The following is a 26,923-nucleotide window of genomic DNA, read 5'->3' as shown; positions in this document are numbered from 1 at the left end:
GCTAATCCAAAGATTGGAAGAGTCTATCCTTAGAGGAGAATGGCAGAAGAAGTTCCATTGGAATTAGAATCCAAGTTCATGAATAGTTTTATGGCGATGCGAACCATGGTGGAAGAGATGTATTGGGAATTTAAGAAGGGTCAAGGTGAAAGCACTTCAAAAAATAAACAAGACAAAGGGGTAGAGGAACCTTCTTTAGTTGACCCTCCAGAGTGTAAAGGGAAAGGGGAAAAGCCTCCTCCATCATCTCCTCCACCATCACCTTCATCATCCTCATCTCCTAGCCCTGATAAGAAAAAGAAGAAAGCTTCTTTGATTAAATTAGATGTAAAGTTTGATTTTCCAATTTATGATGGAGAACTAAATGCAGAAAAGCTAGATAACTAGATTAGACAGATTGATGTATATTGCAGGGTGCAGAAAATTGATTCAAAAAGGAGAAAGATTCAGCCAGCTAGCCTTCGCCTTGGAGGAACTGCACTAGTGTGGTGGGAAGGCAAGACACAAGTTGATCTAAAGAGACATGGTAAAATTCTTTCTACCTGGAATTAATTTGTTTCTGCCATAAAAAAACAATTCTATCCTCTAGCTTATATGCTGCAAGTAATGATGATTTGTCAAACTCTTCACTAATTAAAGGGATAAAGTGTACAAAGTTATACCCAGGAATTTAGAAAAAGAGCTTTAACTCTAGGCATATCTCTAGACACACCTGAAACTCTGTTGAAGTATATAGGTGGTCTGCATAGCTATTTTAATCACACCATTCTAATGTTTAATCCCACTAGCCTAGATGATGTATCAGTTCAGGCTACACATCTAGAAGCTAGAGGCATGAATGTGAACCCAAAGGTTGGGGGATCATCAAAACCCTCTGCAATTAAGAACAAGGAAAAGAAGAAGCTGAAATGGAAGGAGAGGAAGACAAACGTTGTACAAAAGGACAAACCTTCATGCACTCACTGCAAGAAGGATGGACATGATGATGAACACTGTTGGTCTTTGCATCCAGAGATGAAACCTAAGAAGTTGTAAGAAGAAGAAGACTGTTGCTACTATTCAGAAAGGCTCGGGGTCACACTCAGGTGATGAAACAACAATCATAACCATAGGCATAAAAGGTAAAAATTCTGAAGCATCTACAAGTAATTCTGCACATCTGATAATGAAGATAATTAGAGGAAAAGACATGAGCTTTTTCATATTAGAGTTATTTCCAAGAACCAAGAGATTGATACTTTACTTGATAATGGATCACAAGTAAACTTGATTTCTGAAACAATTGTAAAGAAGTTGTGATTACTAACAACACCTCACAAGAAGCCATATCCATTAGGTTGGGTATGTGATAAGGCAAAGCTACAAGTGATAAGACAATGTAAACTTAGGTTTGCTATTGGGTCAACATTTGTAAATGAGGTTGAGTAAGATATAGTTCCTTTGGATATATGCGGTATTGTTTTAGGAATTCCTTACTTGTATGATAGAAAAGCCATTTTTGATAGAGCTAAAAATAAGTATCAACTCGCTAAATATGGAATAGAATATATTGTAAGAGCTCATAAACTCAAAAATAACTATTCTCTCATAAACTCAGGGCAAATTAAAAGAATTGTAAATTCATGCAAGCAATTTTTACTAATGTTTGTAAAGGAAAAGAACCCTAATAAAACCAATGCATTTGAAGGCTGTGATGCTAAACAGAAAGCTGATTTAGTTAAAGTTGTTTTAGAATATGATATCCTATTTCAAGAGCCTAAAGGTGTGCCACCCAAAAGGGAAATAGTACATGATATTCATTTGCAACAAGATTCTCCATTAGCAAACATCATAATGTATAGGTTATCTGCTTTAGAGAATGCAAAGAAAAAGAAGCAGGTACAGGAGCTGCTCAATAAATGGTTCATAAGACCAAGAACATCACCATGTGAATCTCCAATCATACTGGTGAGAAAGAAAGATGGTTCGTGGAGGATGTGCATTGATTTTAGAGCACTGAATAAGATAACGTTCAAGAATCGTTATCCTCTTCCTCGCATTGATGATCTATTAGATCAGTTGAAAGAATCAGTTTACTTTTCCAAGTTAGAATTTCGTAGTGGCTATCATCAGGTCAGAGTTGCAGAACAAGATGCATGGAAGACTACTTTCAAGACAAAGCAAGGGCTGTATTAATGGCTGGTTATGCCTTTTGTCTTAACTAATGCTCTTGCCACTTTCATGAGAGTTATGAATGATGTACGCAAACCTTTTATTAATGATTTTGTAATTGTATATTTAGATGACCTTCTTGTTTTTAGTAAAACATGGGAAGAACATTTGAAGCATGTAAAGCAGACTTTCGATGTTTTGAAAAGAGAAAATCTCTATGTGAAGTTATCAAAATGTGAATTTGGCGAAACATATTTAAATTATTTGGGTCATATTGTAGGGGGTGGTGAATTGAAGATAGATCCCTCTAAGGTTGAAGTCATTGTGAACTGGCCTAAACCCAAATCTGCGACACAAGTTAGGAGTTCCCTAGGAGTAGCACAATATTAGAGAAAGTTGATTGCTAACTTTCCTTGATTTCAGCTCCCTTACATGCTTTAACAGGATTGAACAAGGCATTTCAGTGGGGAGGCAAATACCAGAAAGCCTTCGACACCTTAAAAGAAAAAGTTAGTACAGCACCAGTACTAGGACTTCCAGATCTTCAACACCCATTTGAGATTTAAATAGATGCCAATGACTATTCCATACGAACAGTGTTGATGCAACACGATAAACCCATATGCTATCATTCTGAGATATTTAGTTCTGCAGTAGTTAATTATCTCACGTATGATAAACAATGTATGCATTAGTGTAGAATGTGAAAAAGTGGAAACATTTCCTAATGGGCAAAGAAAAAATTATGCATACAAATCATCAACCACTTCAATATTTGCACTCACAAACTAAATTGCAGCAATCAAGACATTATAGGTGGAGGGGTTTCCTACAACAATTTCATCTTGTCATCAGATATAAGAGAGGCATACCGAATAAGGTTGCAGATATGCTATCAAGACCAATCATAAATGCATCTACTATACTTAAGCATAACTCAGTAATGCATGATAGTTACATTGAACAATATGCTCAAGATGTAGATTTTAAAGATGTATATGCAACTTTAAGTCATGGAAAGAAAGTAGAAGAATTGGATTATTATATTAAGGACCAACTCTTATATCATTTGGGAAAGTTATGCATTACACAATCTGAAAGAGTTAACATAATTTGAGAAGCAAATTCTTCTCTTATATCAGGTCATTTTGGTGTAAGTAAAAGAGTTGCACAGTTGCAAAGGTTCTGTTATTGGCCAAGAATGCATGAAACAATTTCTAGATATATTAAGGGGTGTACTATGTGTGCTACAAGCAAGCCGAGTAATAGAAAATTAGGCTTGTACACTCCACTTATAGTTCCTTCTCATCCTTGGGAAAGTGTTTCCATGGACTTTGTTGGGGGATTGCAAAAATCTAGGAAAGGTCATGATTATTTGTATGTTATTGTGGATAGGTTCAGTAAAATGTGTATTTTGATACCTTGTAACAAGCAGGTTATAGCTGAACAAACAACAAAGTTTTTCTTTCAGCATGTATGGGTTCATTTTGGGCTACCCACTTCTATTTTATTTGATTGAGATTCCCAATTTGTTGGGAAGTTTTGGTCGAGTCTATGGGAGTTGATGGAAACCAGATTGAAGAAGAGCACAACATTTTATCCACAAACAGATGGTAAAACAGATGTGGTCAACAGGATAGTGATCTGGTTGCTCAGAGGCTATTGTAGCAAGCATCTGAAGATTTGGGATGAACATTTGTGTTATGTGCAACATGATTACAACCATGCCAAGCACTCTTCTACTCAGAGATATCCTTTTGAGACTTGTTTTGGTTTTATACCAAAGTCTCCATTGGATTTTGTCTTTGGTAAAGACATAGCAGTTGATGGACACAGTGATTTGGACAAAGCAACCAAGTTCATTGAATAGATCCAAGAAATTCACCAAGCAGTGCATGAACAATTAGAAAGAAGCCAAGCCAAGTACAAGGCAAGGCATGACAAGCATCGAATTGAGCATAGTTTCCAAGTTAGTGATCAAGTCTGGCTATACATCATCAAAGACAGAATTCAAGATGAAGGTAAGAAGTTGAAACCAATAAGGTATGGGCCTTTCAAGATACTTGAGAAAATTGGTGAAAACGTTTTTCGCCTTGATTTGCCAACTTATATGCACACCTATTTAGTCGCTAATGTAGAGAACTTGAGACTGTATGAACCTTGATTGATTGAAGATCCTAAACAGAAAAGTCAGTTTCCTTATGTTGATGATTTCTTGCCTGAATATCTCAATGAGTTACAGGAAGACACAGTTCTGGACAAGAAGGTGAGAAGTACACGTAGAGGGCATGTTGAGTACCCGAGAATCAGACTCAAAGGTTCAAAACCAAGTAGTCCATGATGGATAGAGATTGGACAAGTGAGGAAGTTGTATCCTCACTTGATCGATGCTTAAAAACCAACATTTGGTGGTCCAAAAGCTTTTAAGTGGGAAGAAATGATCCAAAAAGAATGCTAAAAATCCTCTAAGTATTCGAATACTTAAACTCTATTGCATGGGAAAAACCTTCACAAAAGGCAGAAAACACTATCGCATGAGAAAGACATGAAGAAATGCTGAAAATAGAGCCTATTGGAGGCTAAAACAACATTGCACAGGAGTCATCAAATCTGGCAGATCAACGATCTAGATCTAATCGACATATCACAATCAGAGGCAATAGATGGAGTCTATCGAAGGAAGCCTTATGGAAATCACGATGGCAATCAACACGATTAAATGAGAATCGTCGATCAAGAGTGTAGCTCAACGGTCTAGATTTACCCGCACTATCGCACCGCTCATATGCAAAAGGACTTAGCCCACGGTTAGAAGGATTGGCGATATGCGATTGTGATCTATCGCATCGCAGCTTTGTAAGGGGTGATGCCAAGGATGCAAGCAACCATGTGATGCACTAATAGCTGATAAGGCCTATTGGTGCAATCGATGATGGGAAGCCAAAAGGGATATGCGAAAGCGATATATAGCTAAACCCGAAAGGGTTATGAATGTGATAATATATTAGTTGAAGTCCGATATGGAGCATCTTTTTGGGTTTTCCTTTGTATTTGGCATTTTTCTCTATAAACCCAAATATAAAGGAAACCACGACTAAGCAATTTGCTTAGCATAAATAAGGTATAAATATTTAGCACAGAGAAAACTTAGCATAGAAGGTTTGAATGGATTGCTTGCGAGGGTGAATTCACGTGTACCAGGAATTTGTTTCTTCTCCAATGAGCTTATTTCCGACTTACCACCGATTATTGAGAATTATGTAAAGAATTTGGGGTCTTTGCTTGAAGTTCTTGTCATTGTCACCATAAGAAGCATTCGAGTCAAGATAGTGCTTTTGTCAGAGATATATATGGTTGGAAAACTAGAGCCAAAGGGTGTGTATAAATGCATAGCCCAATATGGTTACAAATATGCCCCAAACATGGAAGGATTTCACTTTATCAACTAGGTTGTTGAAAGCATAAAAGATTATCTCAAGCTTAGAGGAACTCATTCCTCCTCACATGACAAAATTTATGCAAGCAGAAATACAGTGGCAGAAAGTAACTACTGTGTAGATGAGGAATTGCAATAGCTTGAATTGGCAAAGAATACAGGGGTTGTCAACCTTGAAAAAAGCACTGGCAAGCAATTCATGTGCCTTGCATCAGATACTAGATTGAATTTTTTCAGAACGTAAAATGGTGGAAAGGATATCAACTCGAAGACAAAGGAATTGCTTGGGAAGAGTGCAACGACTTAGAATTTTTTTTTGATTGTTGTTATGATGGGCACTTGTATGGTGATTGGCTGGAGTGCTGACTATTGAAATATCAGGTCTTCCCATAAATGAATCTCAAAGCATTCTTTCATGTCAAATTAGTATCAGCTTGGCACCTCAACTCAATGATCCATCACACATGTTGATTTTGTTCCAAATTATGATGCCTTTTTTAATCCTGCAGTGTTGTCAGCTATGCAAGGAATTCAGTCAAGGAAGAGTAACATGAGCCAAGGTAAGATGATACAAGAATGCAAAATAGACACTATTAGCTTGGCTTCCATGAGTATATTGGGATGTAATCAAGTTTTTCAGTATGGGTTAGTTTATTTGAAGGAGGGATGCAGCTCCCTATCATAAACATGATATCATCTGTGTGTATAATGTGAATTATGGCATCCCACTTCCTGACATAATTTATGTTTTCGTATGTTAACTCAAGCAGGCGTTGTTGTACTCGTGTCATTTTTTTTTATCCTGTTACTACTGTTCCTTTTTCAAAAACTCGATACAAGTTAAGTTAGCTTCATTTTCTCACCCATAATGATTGCCTGGTTCATGACCAACATCATGATAGGGCAGTATAATATTGTGAAATATTATCCTGGAGCATTCAAGGCATTCAACCCATATTATATACACTATTACTTTCATGAATATCACTAATAAGGATGGGTGATGCTTGGAGGTGTAGTCTTATGTATAACAGGTATTGATTGATGATATGTGTCTCATTTTATCAAATAGTATCCTTGGAATTGTTTTCTAACTCAATTGATAAATCCATACCAATGATTTTCTCAAACACAATTCATAACTTCATCCCAATTATTTATGCTAAATTTGAACAAATAAAAACACTAACATTAGTTCTTTGTTTTGACTAGATCCAGGTGCCGAGGCCATGTTTGCAGACTTGGGCCATTTCAATAGGAAATCAATCTAGGTCCAATCTATATGTCAAAGACAGAATTATTAGTATTTCATCATACCTGTATGCTTCATCCTCCTTAAGTTTTAGTAACATAATGAGAAATTTGGGTGTTTTGTTGCAGCTTGCTTTCTGTGTGTTGGTTTACCCATCTCTACTTATCACATATACGATACAAGCGGCTTATTTGATAAAAAACCCAGGGGACAAAGGCTCTACATTTTACAAAGAAATACCACAGCCTATTTATTGGTTAATGATCATTGTTGCCACTTTAGCAGCCATTGTAGCTAGTAAAGCATTGATTACAACAACATTCTCAATCATAAAATAGTCCATAGGTCTTAGCTTCTTCCCTCGAGTGAAGATTCTGCATTAAGGAATTTGTGCATCCCTATATTTATGAAAATTTCACCGAGAGTTTGATTTCAGCGAGGAGTTTGATGGCGTTCACTTGTATTTTTGGAAACCCTAGTTGACAGAACCATGTAGTAGGAAAAGGACATCTAATTTTTACTCTCACGATGGTAAATCAAATTATACAACAAATAAAATCATATTTATAGTCAGTGGAATATTTTGTGATAGCTAGCAACCTTGTGTGCCCTCTTTAAAAGTGACAATTCATTCTTAAATATGTAACATATGGAAAAACAAAATCTCCAAATACAAAAAAAAAAACTTAAAATAATGTACAAAAACATGTTCACATAAACAACAACTGCTACATGAATAATGGATAACCTCTATATGACATTAACTATAACTCATTATCATCCACCCTTGCTTTCAAGAATGTCCATTCACATGTTGCTATTCTTCCATGTGCTACTATTACTTATCCAAATTCAAAATATACATAACTAATAGTTTCAAGTGTAACTCAATATCATCCACCCTTGCTTTCAACAATGTCCATTCACATGTCACTATTCTTCTACACACTATTATTTACAAAATATCTATATTCAACATAACATAACTAACAATTTCAATTGCAACTCATTATCAGGCACCCTTGCTTTCAACAATGCCCATTCACATGTCCCTATTCTTCCACACTCTATGCCTTACGTCGTTTCCTTTGCAACATCAGGTGCAAATGCTAGTATCCATTATAAGCATTATTATATTAGAGCTTACATATATTATTGATTGCACATAGTGACAATTCTCGATCATATAGATGGAGGGGGATAGAGGCAAAAGGAGATGTAGACAAAGGGAGAGAGAGAGAGAGAGAGAGAGAGAGAGAGAGAGAGAGATGGGAGGGAGACATAGAGAGGGAGGTGTTAGAAAAAGGGCGAGAGAGGAGGGGGCTTTAGAAGGAGAGAGGGAGGGAGATAAAAAGATGAATTTGGAGGGGAGAGAGGGAAGATAGTGACCAATTTGGAAGGAAAAGGGAGAAAGAGAGAGGGAGAGAGAGAGGATAGGAGAGAGAGAAGGAGGGAAGAACAAAGACATAGATAGATATAGGTGTAGAGAGAGGGGGAGTGAAAAGGGAGAGACAAATAAATACTAAGGGAGAGAGGAGAGAAGGAGAGAAGATATAGAGAAGGAGAAGAGAGAGCAAGGGAGACAAGGGGAATATAGAGAGAGGGAGACAAATATTGAGGGGGGAGAGAGGAGGAGAGAGGGAGGGAGATAGCGACAAAGTTAGAGAGAGAAAGAGAGAGGATGAGGGAGGTGGGAGAGAAGAGGAGGGAGAGTACTTGAGAGAGAGATTTAGTTGGAGGAGGGGGGAGAGGGAGGGAAGAAGAAAGACACAACGAGAGAAAAGTGGAGAGAGAGAGAGAGATGAGGAGGATGTAGGGAGAGAGATAGATATGGGTAGAGAGTGTGTAATTTTTTGGGATGAGATAGAGAGACAAAGAAGAAGAGACATAGGAAAATAGAGATATAGATGTAGGATGAGAGAGAAAGAAGAAGCCAGAGATAAAAAGGAGGGTATATATGGAGATATAAAAGTATATACATACAAATATTTTAAATATATAGTGTAAAAATACCATGCAGTATCAGCCCACCAATTATTAACGTAGTTTCACATAATGAATAACTAAAAGCATAAGAACAAGTTGGCTTAACTTAAGCCTGCTAAGGTTTCATCTCTTAAATTTAGATATGTAAATCAAATATTTTGATGGTTGACCAAATATAAAACAAACAAACAAAATCTAAATCAATTATTAAGATAACGATATTAAGAACGTTTCAATTTTTAGACTTTTCGAAACGATCAGAATTTCGATTATGATACAGTAATAATTCCATCACTCTAAATATTAAATTGTTATTTGAAAATTTAGTTTTGCTAACCGAAGTTTCGTATAATCTGGTGACACCAAGAAAATAGAATCGAGAGAGGATCCGTGGTCCAGTTCCGTCAAACTTCAGTGTGCAAACTTAATTGGTTAAATGTGGATTCGGTTGGCATAAGAATATTTGGAATTGGTTACATGGTAAACTTGAAGTATCATGTGTTAAGATAATGGTTATAGGGTAAATATGGTAAATATTAAGCATCATGGTGTTAGGCAAATGATTGGTTTTCGCATTCATTTTATTTATTGGATAAGAATAATATGTTATTTAAATAGATAAGATAAAATCACTTACCAATTCTTAGGCTAGTGAACCAAATATTTACTTAGCATTATTACATTGATTTTTTAATTGTTTATGCTTTATATTGGGTAAATTGATAGAGCCATCCTATCGCTAGAGCGGACTACCGTTAGAGCTGTTATGATATTTGCATTTGCATCCTGGTTTTCGGGAAACAAATGTATTTGCTTGATTTGTTTTCTTATTATAAAAGAGGCACTGCGCAGGAGAGAATTGCCATACATTTGGACTTGGGGACTTCTTTCCATCCATTTTCAGTTGGGGGCTTGGCTTGGCTTGAGATGCTCCAGTGGCAAAATTCTCACATTCTTTGATTCTGGTTCACTGTAGTTTCTCGAAGCTCAGTCTATGTTGTCTACTTCTATGGCATCCAAAATGAGACTTTCCTTTGCTTCTCTAATTCATGTACTTCTCACCTCTCTATTCTTGCGCTCCGAAGCAGCCACTGATGGCTGGAAGACGGCCACTGCTACTTGGTATGGAGATGTATATGGTGCTGGGAGTGAAGGTAATTGTAATGAGTCCTTTTAATCATATTAGTTTTCTGTAATCCGGAATTTGTAATGATATTTGTTTATATTTTTGGAATCTGCAATCCGCAACATATATTATATATTAGATTTATATAAAAATATATTATATATTAAATTTAAATTCAGAAATAGATAAAATTTATTCTACCATTCATCATCATTAAAATTGTTTAAATTTTCTTTGACAGGAGGCGCATGTGGGTTTCAAAGCATTGTGAAACAACCCCCTTTCAATTCTATAGTATCCGCAGGAAGTCCAGTGATATTCCAACGCGGAAAAGGCTGTGGAGCTTGTTATAAAGTATAGATTGAACTGTTGCTGCAATTTTTAGTAGTAAAGTTAATTACTTTTTTGAGGATTCTCAAGAGTTATATGTAAACAGGTAAAGTGCACGGAGAAAGATGTTTGTAGTGGAAAACCCTCTACTGTGGTTATTACTGATGAATGTCCAGAGGGTGGAGTCTGCGGAGGTGGCAAAACACACTTTGATCTCAGCGGTGCCGCTATTAACAGCATTGCAATTCCCGGGAGAGATGCAGATCTCCGTAAAATTGGAGTCATACCTATATTATTCCAAAGGTGAAATTATGTATTTATTTTTATTAGATATTTTCATGTAAATTGTAGATTTCAGAAATCTACGATAAACATAATTCACAGACTGAAACACTTCCTCTTTGTTGTACAGGACACCTTGCCAATATTCGGGAGTGAATATTAACTTCCACGTTGATGCAGGAGCCAATAATTATTATTTCTCTGTATTTATTCAATATATAGGAGGAGATGGTAGTCTTGGGAAAGTTGAGCTCCGACAGGTATCGTATCGTTCATATATATATATATATGAAATTATATTTATTTGAATATCTGATTATATGAGGGATTCATTTCATTTTTATTTTGTGCAGGCCAATTCTAATTCATGGCAAAACATGAGGCAAGTATGGGGTGTAGATTGGGCTCTGAATAGTGCTGACCCTCTCCAAGCTCCTTTTTCTCTTCGTTTGACAACACTTTCCGGCAAGAAAAGGGTGACTGCAAATAACGTTATTCCTAAGAATTGGCAACCAAATGGTGATTACAAATCAAAAACTCAAATGGTTTCAGTTGATCTAACGTCCGACTTGTCCCATTCGTTGGAGTTCTGATCAAATATTGTAATATCTATGGAATACTTACTTTATTGAATATAAGAGAATACTTTTATTTTAAAATTGGTACTTTCAAATTGGTAGAGTTCATTAAATTCCTAGATTATTGGAGTTATGAAGTCATGGTCGTTATAAAGATGCGATTTGTTAAACAAAAATGATGGTCTCTTCTCTCTCTTTTTCTTATAATAAAAGTGAGATTTTAACGATAGATTTGCGTATTAATTATAATATTTAGTTTTTAAGAATCAAAATACTTGTTTTATAATATATCTTATATTAATAAAACTTAAAATGTGATAACAGTAATTAAATTAAAACAATTATTTAAATTAAATGACAAATAAATGGTGATAGGCATCAATTCATCATAAACGTCAAAACACCTATTTCAGAAAACATCTGAAAATGTCTATATTAAAAAATAGATCATAAAATTTTATTTTAAATTAAATTATTATTATTAACTATAAAAAGAATTAATATTAAACAATATTATTAACCATGGAGATTCATTCCAATTTTACAATGGATTTTCTTAACATATAAATAGATTATGCTATAATAGCATCAGTCAATACTACTACTTATCAATGCCACATGCCCAACATGACAAGCTTTGATATAACATTTTCTTTGATTAATTAATTTGAGATATATTAAATAAAAAACAATAGCTATTTCAAAGATAAATTTTAACCCTTGATCTATGAATATTACTATAAATATTCAGACATTTTTCATAGAGGTCAAATCTCTACCACCCACCCAATAATTACTAATAATTAAAGTACAATTCTAGAAGACCTATTCTCAAATAGACAAGTCTATATGCTTAATTAGTATCAACCAAGATATTAATAATAGATTTGAATTATTAATCATTATTAACAATGATGTTTAGTTTTGAAAAATAGTTAGCAAATCCATATAAATTAGATGAACTCCTAAATGTTGATAGACATCAATCCATAATAAGCATAAAAACACTTATTTTATAATATATGCAAAGTTGCTAAAATTTAAAAAGTCATGAAAACTAATTAAATTATAACTTTATTTTAAATTTTTATTATTCTTAATCATAAAATGAATTAATAAATAAGTTAAACATATATACATTTAAAAAAGCATGAAACAAGATCCTTCACTATAAAGATTCACTCCCACCTTACTATGGGGATTCTTAATATGTAAATGTACTTTGTTACAATACTACTATGAGCCAATACAATGACTTATCAATATCACATGCCCAAAAAGCCATGACACTTTTTTTAATTAATCAAATCAATTAAAAGGATAAAAGGACATAGTTGCCTCGAAGATAAATCTCAACATTTCATTTGTGTATAGTATTATAGATATTCTAAGTTATTCCATAAAGGTTAAATCCCTACAATCTTTCTAATAATTATTGATAACTAAATTAAAATTCTTAAAATCCATATTGCACACACACTCAATATTTAATTTTCAATATTATAAAAAAAACTATTTTGTAACATTTAATTGGACCACAACTTGAAGATCTTGTCGCAGTAATTCAACAATACAATGCCATCTGGATAATTGTACCAAATATTTTGTTTTTCTATGATTTCTTGATACAATTCCAATAGTTATGCCATCCACTTACCAGAAATTAGTGCCCACCATTATTTATTTCTTTTAAGTATTTCTCTAAAAAGGAGTAAGTAAAATTGTAAATGTGCATACTTACAAGTGGTTCCTACACACCAAAATTTATGAAGTACTTGTACATAAGTAGAAAATTAATTTCTCCACTTTAGACATCAATTTATTAGTCCCTTTGTGAGAAATAAGTATAACAATTAAATTGTTTGTTCATCACTATTAGTTTAATATCGACCAACCCAAGTTGTAGTGTTTAAATTTGAAAAATAAATATTTATTTTTCAATATTAATTAAAAAAATATTTGTCAAAAATATGATTCCACCATTAACTGTGAAAGTCTTTTTCCAACTTTTACACAATATAACATCACATAGATAAGTATATCACATATTTTATATAATATTTTTTTTAGTACAATTGCAATATTCATACCAATATTTTTAAATATTTACATAGCCATGTTTTATTTTTAAACTTTGCATATTGCTCTTATTTTATGGGATGTTTCCCACAATCATTATTGAAACTCTCAAGCTTTAGCCACAAAATAATAATCTTCATTTGTTTTGTAATCATGTCTCTAAATGTTTTTTACAATTTAGTTTCACAATTTATGTAATAAAATTGATGAAAAATGCAATTTAATAATCTCAAATTGCAATTTAGTTTTACAATTTATGTAATAAAATTGATGGAAAATACAATTTAATAAACATCAAAATACCTATCCAAAAAAGCATCCGAATGTTCCTATATTAAAAAATAAATCATAAAATTTAATTTAAAATTAAATTATTATTATTATTTTTTCTTTGTAAAAGCTAATTCTATTAAAAGGAAGGCAAAAAATATTTACAATGAGGCGGTAGCCTCAGCATAGAACAACTAAGTCCCTTCTGGAAAACATAATTGCCCCAGATTTGGGGAAACCAGTTTGGAGTTTCAGAAAACCATGCTAAAGACCGAGAAAACAACAACAAAACCATAATGAAGACTTGAGAATGCACCATTTTGAAACAGTTGAAAGACCAGATAAAACTTCCTAACCACAGAGCAAGATACAAAACCACAGGAAACATGACCTGACCATTCAACATGAAAACACTGAGGTGGCTTTTGGGAGGGCATGTGTCGTCACATTGGGAAATCCTAGTCTGGAGCCTCCTCGACAACTGGACATTCGTTTCCATACCAAACCATGCCTTCAGTCACCGCATCACTGTCTACCCTGCCAGCTCGAGGACCAGTCGCCAGAGGTATGCCGCTTGAGCAGCGAGTAATGGCATGAGGAGCATTGCCACCCCGGGTCTCCGTAACCGGGGGAGTGCCACTCAAGCTGCCCACGAAAGTTGACGAAGTAGTGGCTCCTCAAGTGTTTCCACCTAGGCGCCTGGTGTAACCTCCAGAATCACCAGAAACATTCAGGTCGACACGCCAGGCAACTCCACCTTCATCCACCGGAGGCTGCTCAGGGCCCAAATTGAATTCCATTCTGCGAATGTTCTGAGTTTGGTTCGCAGAGAAACGCGTAGGAGCACTAAGCTAGCTTCCTTCTTCAGAAAAGATAATGGTGACATTAGCCGAAACAATGGGCTGGTTCAGGTTGCTCTCGAACTTGAAATGGTTCGAGTGGAAAGCTGAGTGAGGGTAGTGATGTCTAGGCGGACTGGGACGGAGAGAGTTGGTCTGAGAAGGAGGCAGAGAAGCAAGAGGTGGAGGCGGAGCCTCATTGCATGCAACCTGAAATTAAATTATTATTATTAACTATAAAAAGAATTAATATTAAACAATATTATTAACTATGGAGATTCGTTCCAATTTTACAATGGTTTTTCTTAACAGATAAATAGATTTTTCTATAATACCATCCGTAAATACTACAATTTATCAATACCACATGCCCAACATGACAAGATTTGATATAACATTTTCTTTGATTAATTAATTTGAGATATATTAAATAAAAAACATAACTATTTTGAAGATAAGTTTTAACCCTTGATCTATGAATACTACTATAAATATTTTGACATTTTCCATAGAGGTCAAATCTCTACCACTCACCCAATAATTACTAATAATTAAACTAAAATTCTAGAAGACCTATTCTCAAATAGACAAGTCTATAGGCTTAATTAGTATCAAGCAAGATATTAATAATAGAATTGAATTATTAATCATTATTAATAATAATGTTTATTTTTGAAAAATAGTTAGCAAATCCATATAAATTAGATGACTCATAAATGTTGATAGACATCAATCCATAATAATCATAAAAACACTTATTTTATAATATATGCAAAGTTTCTAAAATTTAAAAAGTCATGAAAACTAATTAAATTATAACGTTATTTTAAATTCTTATTATTCTTAATCATAAAATGAATCAATAAATAACTTAAACATATATACATTTAAAAAAACATGAAACAAAATCCTTAACTATAAAGATTCACTCCCACTTTACTATGGGGATTCTTAATATGTAAATATACTTTTTTACTATACTACTACGAGCCAATACAATTACTTCTCAATATGACATGCCCAAAAAAACGATGACACTTTTTTTAATTAATCAAATTGATTAAAAGGATAAAAATGACATAATTGCTTTGAAGATAAATCTCAACATTTCATTTGTGTATAGTATTATGGATATTCTAAAATATTCCATGACGGTTAAATCCCTACCATCTATCTAATAATTATTGATAGCTGAATTAAAATTTTAAAATCCATATTCCACACAAAGTCAATATTTAATTTTCAATATTATTAGAAAAACTATTTTCTAACATTTAATTGGACCACAACTTGAGGATCTTGTCATAGTAATTCAACAATACAATGCCATCAAGATAATTGTACCACATATTTTGTTTTTCTATGATTTCTCGAATCAATTACAATATTTATGCCATAAACTTAACAGCAATTTGTGCCCACCATTATTTATTTGTTTTAAGTACTTCAATAAAAAGGAGCAAGTAAAAATGTAAATGTGCATACTTACAAGTGGTTCCTACACACCAAAATTTATGAAGTACTTGTACATAAGCAGAGAGTTAATTTCTCCACTTTAGACATCAATTTAATAGTCCATTGCCAAAAAATAAGTATAACAATTAATTTGTTTGTTCATCACTATTAGTTTAATATCGACCAACCCAAGTTGTAGTGTTTAAATTTGAAAAATAAATATTTATTTTTCAATATTAATTAAAAAAAGTATTTGTCAAAGATTTGATTCCACCATTAACTGTGAAAGTCTTATTGCAACTTTTACACAATATAACATCGCATGGATAACTAAATCACATATTTTCTATAATATTTTTGTGAATACAATTACAATATTCATGCCAATATTTTTAAATATTTACATAGCCATTTTTTATTCTTAAACTTTGCATATTGCTCTTATTTTATGGGATGTTTCCCACATTCATTATTGAAAATCTCAAGATTTAGCCACAAATTAATAATCTCCATTTGTTTTTTAATCATGTCTCTAAATATTTTTACAATTTAGTTTTACAATTTATGTAATAAAATTGATGAAAAATGCAATTTAATAATCTCAAATTGCAATTTAGTTTTACAATTTATGTAATAAAATTGAAGTAAAATGCAATTTAATAATGTCAATTTGTTTTGTAGTCATGTGTACAAACATTTAAGTCTTAAAATATGTGAAACAAAGACTATAGTAAAGGGATATAGTTTCAGTTAGAGTTTCAACATCTAATGGTGGTTCTGCTTTACTAATGTGATCTGTTCATCATACTACAAGATTATCTAATAATTTTCTAGTAAACTTGTGCATATCAATCCATCTTAAAATAGTAATTATTAAGTGATACCCTACAATTAAGGATAATGAAAACTAGCATTATTAACTCCCCACAATTTGTTGTGTCTTTTTATAAATTTCATAATTAACACATACATATTTCATACTTTGAATTTTTCTAAAATATCCTTTTCCCTTAATCCCATTGAATTTAAATCAATTACAACTTTTACTCAAATTTAATAAAACCACCTATTGATTCTAAATTACTTTGAACACGATAATATTTTATGCAATTTTTTTAAATGCATAATTTCTAATGGACTAAAATATCTTGTTTGTTCGTTCTATGTTATTAAAGTTAATTGAATATACAAATATTTTTAAACTAGAAATTGCACCAAATGTTGCAAAGGAAATGACCTAAGGCCCTAGAATAGGAAAGAGTAGTATAGAGGAAATAAGTTCCTAGTGGTCATTCTAGCTTATGGGAATAGCATATTGAAAGTGATGTATAGACTTTTGTCACATATTTTTCCTTTACTATGTTGAGTTTGGATAAAATTTTTGTGATAGCATATTGAAAATGATGTATTGACGTTTGTCACATATTTTCCTTTACTATGCTGAGTTTGGATAAAATTGTTGTGAGAATGTTCATTTCTTCTTCTACACTCATCTGCAACAAAATAGAGTATAGTACTCATAGCAGAAACCAAATTTGAAAATATGAGTTCATTTACAACGTGGCCATGACCATAAAGAAGAAATGATTGTGGCAAACTAAACAATGACAATGTTGGCTAGTGGCAAACTTTTTCCCTTAGTTCATCACCATTAAAAATACATGGGTTAGAAACATAAAAGGGATGGATAATGAACACAAACACAATTGCTTCAAAAATTGTGCTAATACCAAATGAGATGATACCAACAAAATGACATGGGATGTGGAAATCCCTAAAAAAAGTATTTTGACAATTATCATGACTATAGTGACAATCACATTGGTAATTTTAAATATTGTATTAAAATATTTATAAAATAAGTGTTGAAATATTAAAAAGTTAAATATAACATATTTTTTTAATTGGTGTAAAATTATAATAATATTTAAGTGAAAAAAGTGATAAACCATAACTAACAAATATTTAAGCAAATAAACGATAACTAACCTCTCTAATACTTGTTCTTACTTTTAATTATCCTATGAAATTAGGAATTTGTTGCATAATAAAGTAAATAACAATATTTATATAACTTGGGTGGGTGTTACACCTCCTCATATTTTGCATTCACCTCTCGAAATTATTTAACTACAACTTTCCATACATTTAAAGAAAAAGAAATAAAAGAAAACCAAATTTATAACTATCTTCCCTTTCATTCATTAATTTTCCAAATGAAAAAAATAGTGTTTCTTTCATAAAATTTTAAACTTTCCATGCATTTAAAAAAAACTAAATTTATAACTCCTATCCCATTCATTTCCTTCCACTGCTACATGTAATCAAATTTATAACTACCTTCCCATTCATTTCGTATCCCATTCATTTCCTCCTACTGCTACATGTAATCAAATTTATAACTACCTTCCCATTCATTTCCTTCTAATGCATGTAATTAGTTCTAACAGTAGGATGAACTTATTATACTACAAATCCTTTCCAATTTCATCGAACCATATAGTTTCAGTTTGAATTTCAACATCTAATGGTGGTTCTACTTTACTAATGTGATCTTTTCATCATACTACAAGATTATCTAATAATTTTCTAGTAAACTTGTGCATATCAATCCATCCTAAAATAGTAATTATTAAGTGATACCCTACAATTAAGGATAATGAAAACTAGCATTATTAAGTCCCCACAATTTGTTGTGTCTTTTTATAAATGTCATAATTAACACATACTTATTTCATACTTTGAATTTTTCTAAAATATCCTTTTCCCCTAATCCCATTGAATTTAAATCAATTACAACTTTTCCTCAAATTTAATAAAACCACCTATTGATTCTAAGTTACTTTGAACACAATAATATTTTATGCAATTTTTTTAAATGCATAATTTCTAATGGACTTAAATATCTTGTTTGTTTGTTCTATGTTATTAAAGTTAATTGAATATACAAATATTTTTAAACTAGAAATTGCACCAAATGTTGCAAAGGAAATGACCTAAGGCCCTAGAATAGGAAAGAGTAGTATAGAGGAAATAAGTTCCTAGTGGTCATTCTAGCTTATGGGAATAGCATATTGAAGTGATGTATTGACACATATTTTTCCTTTACTACGTTGAGTTTGGATAAAATTGTTGTGATACCATATTGAAAATGATGTATTGACTTTTGTCACATATTTTTCCTTTACTATGCTGAGTTTGGATAAAATTGTTGTGAGAATGTTCATTTCTTCTTCTACACTCATCTACAACAAAATAGTGTATAGTACTCAAAGCAGAAACCAAATTTGAAAAGATGAGTTCATTTGCAACGTGGCCATGACCATAAAGAAGAAATGATTGTGGCAAACTAAGCAATGACAATGTTGGCTAGTGGCAAACTTTTTCCCTTAGGTCATCACCATTAAAAATACACGGGTCAGAAACATAAAAGGGATGGATAATGAACACAAACACAATTGCTTCAAAAATTGTGCTAATACCAAATGAGATGATACCAACAAAATGACATGGGATGTGGCAATCCCTAAAACAAGTATTTTGACAATTATCATGACTACAGTGACAATCACATTGGTAATTTTAAATATTGTATTAAAGATTTATAAAATAAGTGTTGAAATATTAAAAAGTTAAATATAACATATTTTTTTAATTGGTGTAAAATTATAATAATATTTAACTGAAAAAAGTTATAAACCATAACTAACAAATATTTAAGCAAATAAACCATAACTAACAAATATTTAAGCAAATAAACCATAACTAACTTCTCTAATTCTTGTTCTCACTTTTAAATATCCTATGAAATTAGGAATTTCTTGCATAATAAAGTAAATAACAATATTTACATAACTTGGGTGGGTGTTACACCTCCTCATATTTTGCATTCACCTCTAGAAATTATTTAACTACAACTTTCGATACATTTAAAGTAAAAAAAATAAAAGAAAACCAAATTTATAACTACCTTCCCATTCATTCCTTAATTTTCCAAATGAAGAAAATAGTGTTTCCTTCATAAAATTTTCAACTTTCTCTGCATTTAAAAAAAATAAAAATAAAAATTAAATTTATAACTCCTATTCCATTCATTTCCTTCCACTACTACATGTAATCAAATTTATAACTACCTTCCCATTCAGTTCGTATCCCATTCATTTCCTTCTACTGCTACATGTAATCAAATTTATAACTACCTTCCCATTCATTTCCTTCTAATGCATGTAATTCGTGCTAACAGTGGGATGAACTTATTGTACTGCAAATCCTTTCCAATTTCATCGAACGATATAGTTTTAGTTTGAATTTCACCATCTAATGGTGGTTCTACTTTACTAATGTGATATGTTCATCATACTACAAGATTATCTAATAATTTTCTAGTAAACTTGTGCATTTCAATCCATCTTAAAATAGTAATTATTAAGTGATACCCTACAATTAAGGATAATTAAAACTAGCATTATTAAGTCCCCACAATTTGTTGTGTCTTTTTATAAATGTCATAATTAACACATACCTATTTCATACTTTGAATTTTTCTAAAATATCCTTTTCCCCTAATCCCATTGAATTTAAATCAATTACAACTTTTAATCAAATTTAATAAAACCACCTATTGATTCTAAGTTACTTTGAACACAATAATATTTTATGCAATTTTTTTAAATGCATAATTTCTAATGGACTAAAATATCTTGTTTGTTTGTTCTATGTTATTAAAGTTATTGAATATACACATATTTTTAAACTAGCAATTGCACCAAATGTTGCAAAGGAAATGACCTAAGTCCCTAGAATAGGAAAGAGTAGTATAGAGGAAATAAGTTCCTAGTGGTCATTCTAGCTTATGGGAATAGCATACTGAAAGTGATGTATTGACTTTTGTCACATATTTTTCCTTTACTATGTTGAGTTTGGATAAAATTTTTGTGATAGCATATTGAAAATGATGTATTGACTTTTGTCACATATTTTTCCTTTACTATGCTGAGTTTGGATAAAATTGTTGTGAGAATGTTCATTTCTTCTTCTACACTCATCTGCAACAAAATAGAGTATAGTACTCATAGCAGAACCCAAATTTGAAAAGATGAGTTCATTTGCAACGTGGCCATGACCATAAAGAAGAAATGATTATGGCAAACTAAACAATGACAATGTTGGCTAGTGGCAAACTTTTTCCCTTAGGTCATCACCATTAAAAATACATGGGTCAAAAACATAAAAGGGATGGATAATGAACACAAACACAATTGCTTCAAAAATTGTGCTAATACCAAATGAGATGATACCAACAAAATGACATGGGATGTGGCAATCCCTAAAACAAGTATTTTGACAATTATCATGACTACAGTGACAATCATATTGGTAATTTTAAATATTGTATTAAAATATTTATAAAATAAGTGTTGAAATATTAAAAAGTTAAATATAACATATTTTTTCAATTGGTGTAAAATTATAATAATATTTAACTGAAAAAAGTTATAAATCATAACTAACAAATATTTAAGCAAATAAACCATAACTAACCTCTCTAATTCTTGTTCTTATTTTTAATTATCCTATGAAATTTGGAATTTGTTGCATAATAAAGTAAATAACAATATTTACATAACTTGGGTGGGTGTTACACCTCCTCATATTTTGCATTCACCTCTAGAAATTATTTAACTATAACTTTCCATACATTTAAAGAAAAAGAAATAAAAGAAAACCAAATTTATAACTATCTTCCCATTCATTCATTAATTTTCCAAATGAAAAAATAGTGTTTCTTTCATAAAATTTTCAACTTTCTATACATTTAAAAAAAATAAAAAATAAAAACTAAATTTATAACTCCTATCCCATTCATTTCCTTCCACTGCTACATGTAATCAAATTTATAACTACCTTCCTATTCATTTCGTATCCCATTCATTTCCTTCTACTGCTACATGTAATCAAATTTATAACTACCTTCCCACTCATTTCCTTCTAATGCATGTAATTCGTGCTAACAGTGGGATGAACTTATTGTACTGCAAATCCTTTCCAATTTCATCGAACGAAATAGTTTTAGTTTGAATTTCAACATCTAATGGTGGTTCTACTTTACTAATGTGATATGTTCATCATACTACAAGATTATCTAATAATTTTCTAGTAAACTTGTGCATATCAATCCATCTTAAAATAGTAATTATTAAGTGATACCCTACAATTAAGGATAATGAAAACTAGCATTATTAAGTCCCCACAATTTGTTGTGTCTTTTTATAAATGTCATAATTAACACATACCTATTTCATACTTTGAATTTTTCTAAAATATCCTTTTCCCCTAATCCCATTGAATTTAAATCAATTACAACTTTTACTCAAATTTAATAAAACCACCTATTGATTCTAAGTTACTTTGAACACAATAATATTTTATGCAATTTTTTTAAATGCATAATTTCTAATGGACTAAAATATCTTGTTTGTTTGTTCTATGTTATTAAAGTTATTGAATATACAAATATTTTTAAACTAGCAATTGCACCAAATGTTGCAAAGGAAATGACCTAAGTTTCTAGAATAGGAAAGAGTAGTATAGAGGAAATAAGTTCCTAGTGGTCATTCTAGCTTATGGGAATAGCATACTGAAAGTGATGTATTGACTTTTGTCACATATTTTTCCTTTACTATGTTGAGTTTGGATAAGATTGTTGTGATAGCATATTGAAAATGATGTATTGACTTTTGTCACATATTTTTCTTTTACTATGCTGAGTTTGGATAAAATTGTTGTGAGAATGTTCATTTCTTCTTCTACACTCATCTGCAACAAAATAGAGTATAGTACTCATAGCAGAACCCAAATTTGAAAAGATGAGTTCATTTGCAATGTGGCCATGACCATAAAGAAGAAATGCTTATGGCAAACTAAACAATGACAATGTTGGCTAGTGGCAAACTTTTTCCCTTAGGTCATCACCATTAAAAATGCATGGGTCAAAAACATAAAAGGGATGGATAATGAACACAAACACAATTGCTTCAAAAATTGTGCTAATACCAAATGAGATGATACCAACAAAATGACATGGGATGTGGCAATCCCTAAAACAAGTATTTTGACAATTATCATGACTACAGTGACAATCACATTGGTAATTTTAAATATTGTATTAAAATATTTATAAAATAAGTGTTGAAATATTAAAAAGTTAAATATAACATATTTTTTTAATTGGTGTAAAATTATAATAATATTTAATTGAAAAAAGTTATAAACCATAACTAACAAATATTTAAGCAAATAAACCATAACTAACCTCTCTAATTCTTGTTCTTACTTTTAATTATCCTATGAAATTAGGAATTTGTTGCATAATAAAGTAAATAACAATATTTACATAACTTGGGTGGGTGTTACACCTCCTCATATTTTGCATTCACCTCTAGAAATTATTTAACTACAACTTTCCATACATTTAAAGAAAAAGAAATAAAAGAAAACCAAATTTATAACTATCTTCCCATTCATTCATTAATTTTCCAAATGAAAAAATAGTGTTTCTTTCATAAAATTTTCAACTTTCTATACATTTAAAAAAAATAAAAAATAAAAACTAAATTTATAACTCCTATCCCATTCATTTCCTTCCACTGCTACATGTAATCAAATTTATAACTACCTTCCCATTCATTTCGTATCCCATTCATTTCCTTCTACTGCTACATGTAATCAAATTTATAACTACCTTCCCATTCATTTCCTTCTAATGCATGTAATTATTGTACTGCGAATCCTTTCCAATTTCATCGAACTGTTCGGTGTCGTTTTTCCAAAATTTTGGCCTTGGGGAATTTGGTAACTGTGATTTAAAACATTTTTTACTGTAAATTTTGGATTGTCTTTCGATAACGAAAGTTAATTCTCTTCATTCCTTAGCCAGAATAGAGCAAAAAGAATATAAATTTAAGAATAAGGAAAAAATAAATTCAAGAATATGGAAAGCTTGAGTGAATCTGTAACATCTGAATAATATTTATATTGCAAAAATATTTTGAAATATAATTAGCCAGATTAATTATTTGTTTGATCTCATTTATTATAAAGCAAGTCTGCAAGTCAATTCTGCAAGACAGTGGAACTTGGAGGTAGAGTATATTTGTTCCGTAATGTTGTTGGGTAAAAGTTGAACCATTAACCGGAGATGGAGCAAATTCAGTGCACACACGCTCGTTGAGGTTCATTGGTACGAAATATAGTGATGCCTTGGACACATGATTGCGTGAAATCGTGAATTACACAACAACACTGCAGAACCCACATAATAATGCAGGAAGCTCTAGAGTCTTCGAGTGCCAGGAAACTCCACATATTTTTTTATCTTGGTTACAGTTTTTTTTACATTTTTATATGGAGGAAGTTATAGAGTCTTCGAGTGGCAAGAAACTCCACTTATGTTTTAATCTTCGTTACAACCGCTTTTACATTTTCATGGCCTGCAAATCCCCCTGCACTTTACAAATCGAGCTCACTGTCAATGACTTTCAAAAAAGAAAATTAGCACCTCATGCAGTTATCAAACTCCACATTGCTCATAATTACAAAGACATCAACACATATTGTCTAAGGCAACAAAAAATCGCACACCTACGGAGAACAAGTATATAATTTTTTCATAACATACCCTTTCTCATCATAATTATTATTATTTTTAAGTTTTTTAATTATTAATTATTTATCCAATTTATTAATTCAATGGTATACAAATTTTCAATCTTCTAACATTTGGTTTGATGGTACAAATATGTAGACAATAGCAGATGGAGAAGTTGTTTACAAAGTAATAATTTGATATAATTAAAATATTCTCATAACTAAGTTATTAATATAATTATAATAAAATGTAAAATTTGTTTAAATCTAATTAAATATAAAACAGTTTTTTAATAATTAATTATAATTATAATAAAATGTAAAATTTGTTTAAATCTAATTAAATATAAAACAGTTTTTTAATAATTAATTAAGGGGTATATATGGTTTTTCCGTTAGATAACATGTTGAATTTTTTAGATATTAAATCTCATTAAATATAAAAGGTTATTTTTTAAATAAATAATTAATAATTTAATATATAGTTAAAATATTGTTATATATATATAATTAGTTAACAAATTATTTTTTAATATAATATATGGGATATATGTTGGACTCATTAAGATAATATGTCTAAATTTTTTAGTGAATGTTAAATTTAATTATTTATATATATATATATATATATATATTTTCTTAGCTAATTTATTTATATGATTAAGATAATATGTTTAATCTAGACTAGATCCATCCCGGGGATATGTTGCAAGCTAATATATCTATGATTGGGTGGATAGACCTAATTTCATGTGCATCCATCATCAATGGGCTAGCTTCGAAAGTTGGTAGAGGAGATAGGTGTGCATTGGCTTCCACCCTTGGCTAGGTAGCAAATAAAACCACTTCCTTCCCCTCATATTAGAGGAGACATGTGTGCATTGGCTTCCACCTTTGGCTAGGTAGAAAATAAAACCACTTCCTTCCCCTCGTATTAATTGAACACTTGCAAGATCATGGCATTTCTAAGATTGTCCATATCGTAAACCTAGCCACCACCCCTATTTGGAGTCAATGTTGACTTTCTATTGGTGATCTCAATTTGAACAAGGAACACTGAGAGGAATGGATCACATAGATTAAAGCTTTTACTATGGGACATATTCAACTTACTGATAGGGATGATGATATGGTTTGGAGTTTATCCTCCTTTAATTTCCAAAGCTAGGATATATCTCGATTATGGCACTTAGAGATGGTGCAGTTACCAAATGGTGGTGGATGACAATTTGGAAGACCACTATTCAAAAAAATATAATCTTTTCCTGTGGTGATTGATGGAACACAAGGTGCCAAATTGGGATGTTCTTTAGAAAATATATTTGGCAAGGCTTGACTAATGCTCCCTATGCAATAATGATTAAGAATCAACCAAGAATATTTTCATGATGATTAATAATCAACCAAACATATTTTCATGGCTTCCCCTTTTTTCATAAGGTTTGGCTTACATGCAAGTACGAAGTAGGTAAACGTAACCACCCTCCCACATTTACCCACTTTCACTATCCTACCAGGGTAAACATGAGATGAAGGATACTATGAAATGGCTTAACCTCCAAGATCCCCTTAAGGAAATAGAACCAATAAAATGAAACCTTACTAACCTTTCTCAAGAGTGACAAGATCCCTAGGAGCTAAACAACCACTCTAGGTGCCCAATCCATGAGATGGGGCACTCTTTCACTGACCTAGACTATCATTCATATGCATAACACTACATCCATCCAACTACAGGCCCCTAGTCGCATGCATAAGCCTGAAAGGTAGCAAATGCAGCCTGAATTTCTTAGTTTTGAGTATGCGACCCCGAAATCAGTTCCACTTTTCGAGGCTTGTCTCTAGACCACTGCCCAAAACTTGATGAGAATTTCCAAAATGATAGATGACATCAAGATAAAGACACTCATACCAAATTTTCTTAAACAAATGACCTAACCAAGGCTAACCATGACAATCATTTCGTCAAACTCATTGTGAACAAGTAAACTACATTTCATCAATACATATATGAACATAGAGGTCTCATAATTATTTGAAAATAATCAAGAAGGTGTGATGCCCTCTCCCAATAGCTGCAATAACATATATTATGTAATTCATTCAATAACCATTCATTTAGCAATCAATGATGTTAAGATGCATAACTAGAATATGTCATGAAACCATGCTTATAACAAAAATAATAATAATGATATAACAACCATAAAATCCACATAATCACAAGTATAAATACCCATGAAATACAAGAAGAAAATAAATATTATTAACATATGAAAAAGCCAACCAAGTTAGGGAATTCCATGTACCACGTGACCATAGATTGGGCTGAACCAAGTATTTCTTTTGGCTAATTGCTTCCCAGCGATATTCCAAGAATTAATATGGGACTGACAAAAAAACAACCAGGGCTTTCTTAGGACTTACTACAATCCCACCAAAACAGGTCAAGGGACTCATAGGCCTCAAAAAAGTGCCTATAAATAGTCTTAG

At 31.7% G+C, this 26,923-nt stretch overlaps 1 protein-coding gene across 1 annotated transcript; it reads left to right on the top strand.

Annotated features, from left to right (window-relative positions):
- The first annotated feature begins 9,834 nt into the window (after positions 1-9,834).
- Positions 9,835-11,156, top strand: LOC149263652 (putative expansin-B2). Its single transcript, XM_089389551.1, has 5 exons — positions 9,835-9,979; positions 10,193-10,305; positions 10,388-10,584; positions 10,694-10,823; positions 10,917-11,156. The coding sequence occupies exons 1-5, from the start codon at positions 9,835-9,837 to the stop codon at positions 11,154-11,156; spliced, it is 825 nt and encodes a 274-aa protein (XP_089245677.1).
- Positions 11,157-26,923: the final 15,767 nt, after the last annotated feature.

The sequence above is a fragment of the Pinus tabuliformis genome, chromosome 6 (assembly GCF_031772625.1).
Source record: "Pinus tabuliformis cultivar Carrire ecotype Pingquan chromosome 6, CPIR1, whole genome shotgun sequence".
NCBI classification, from domain to species: Eukaryota; Viridiplantae; Streptophyta; class Pinopsida; order Pinales; family Pinaceae; genus Pinus; species Pinus tabuliformis.
This window is presented reverse-complemented; position numbering and strand designations above follow the sequence as displayed.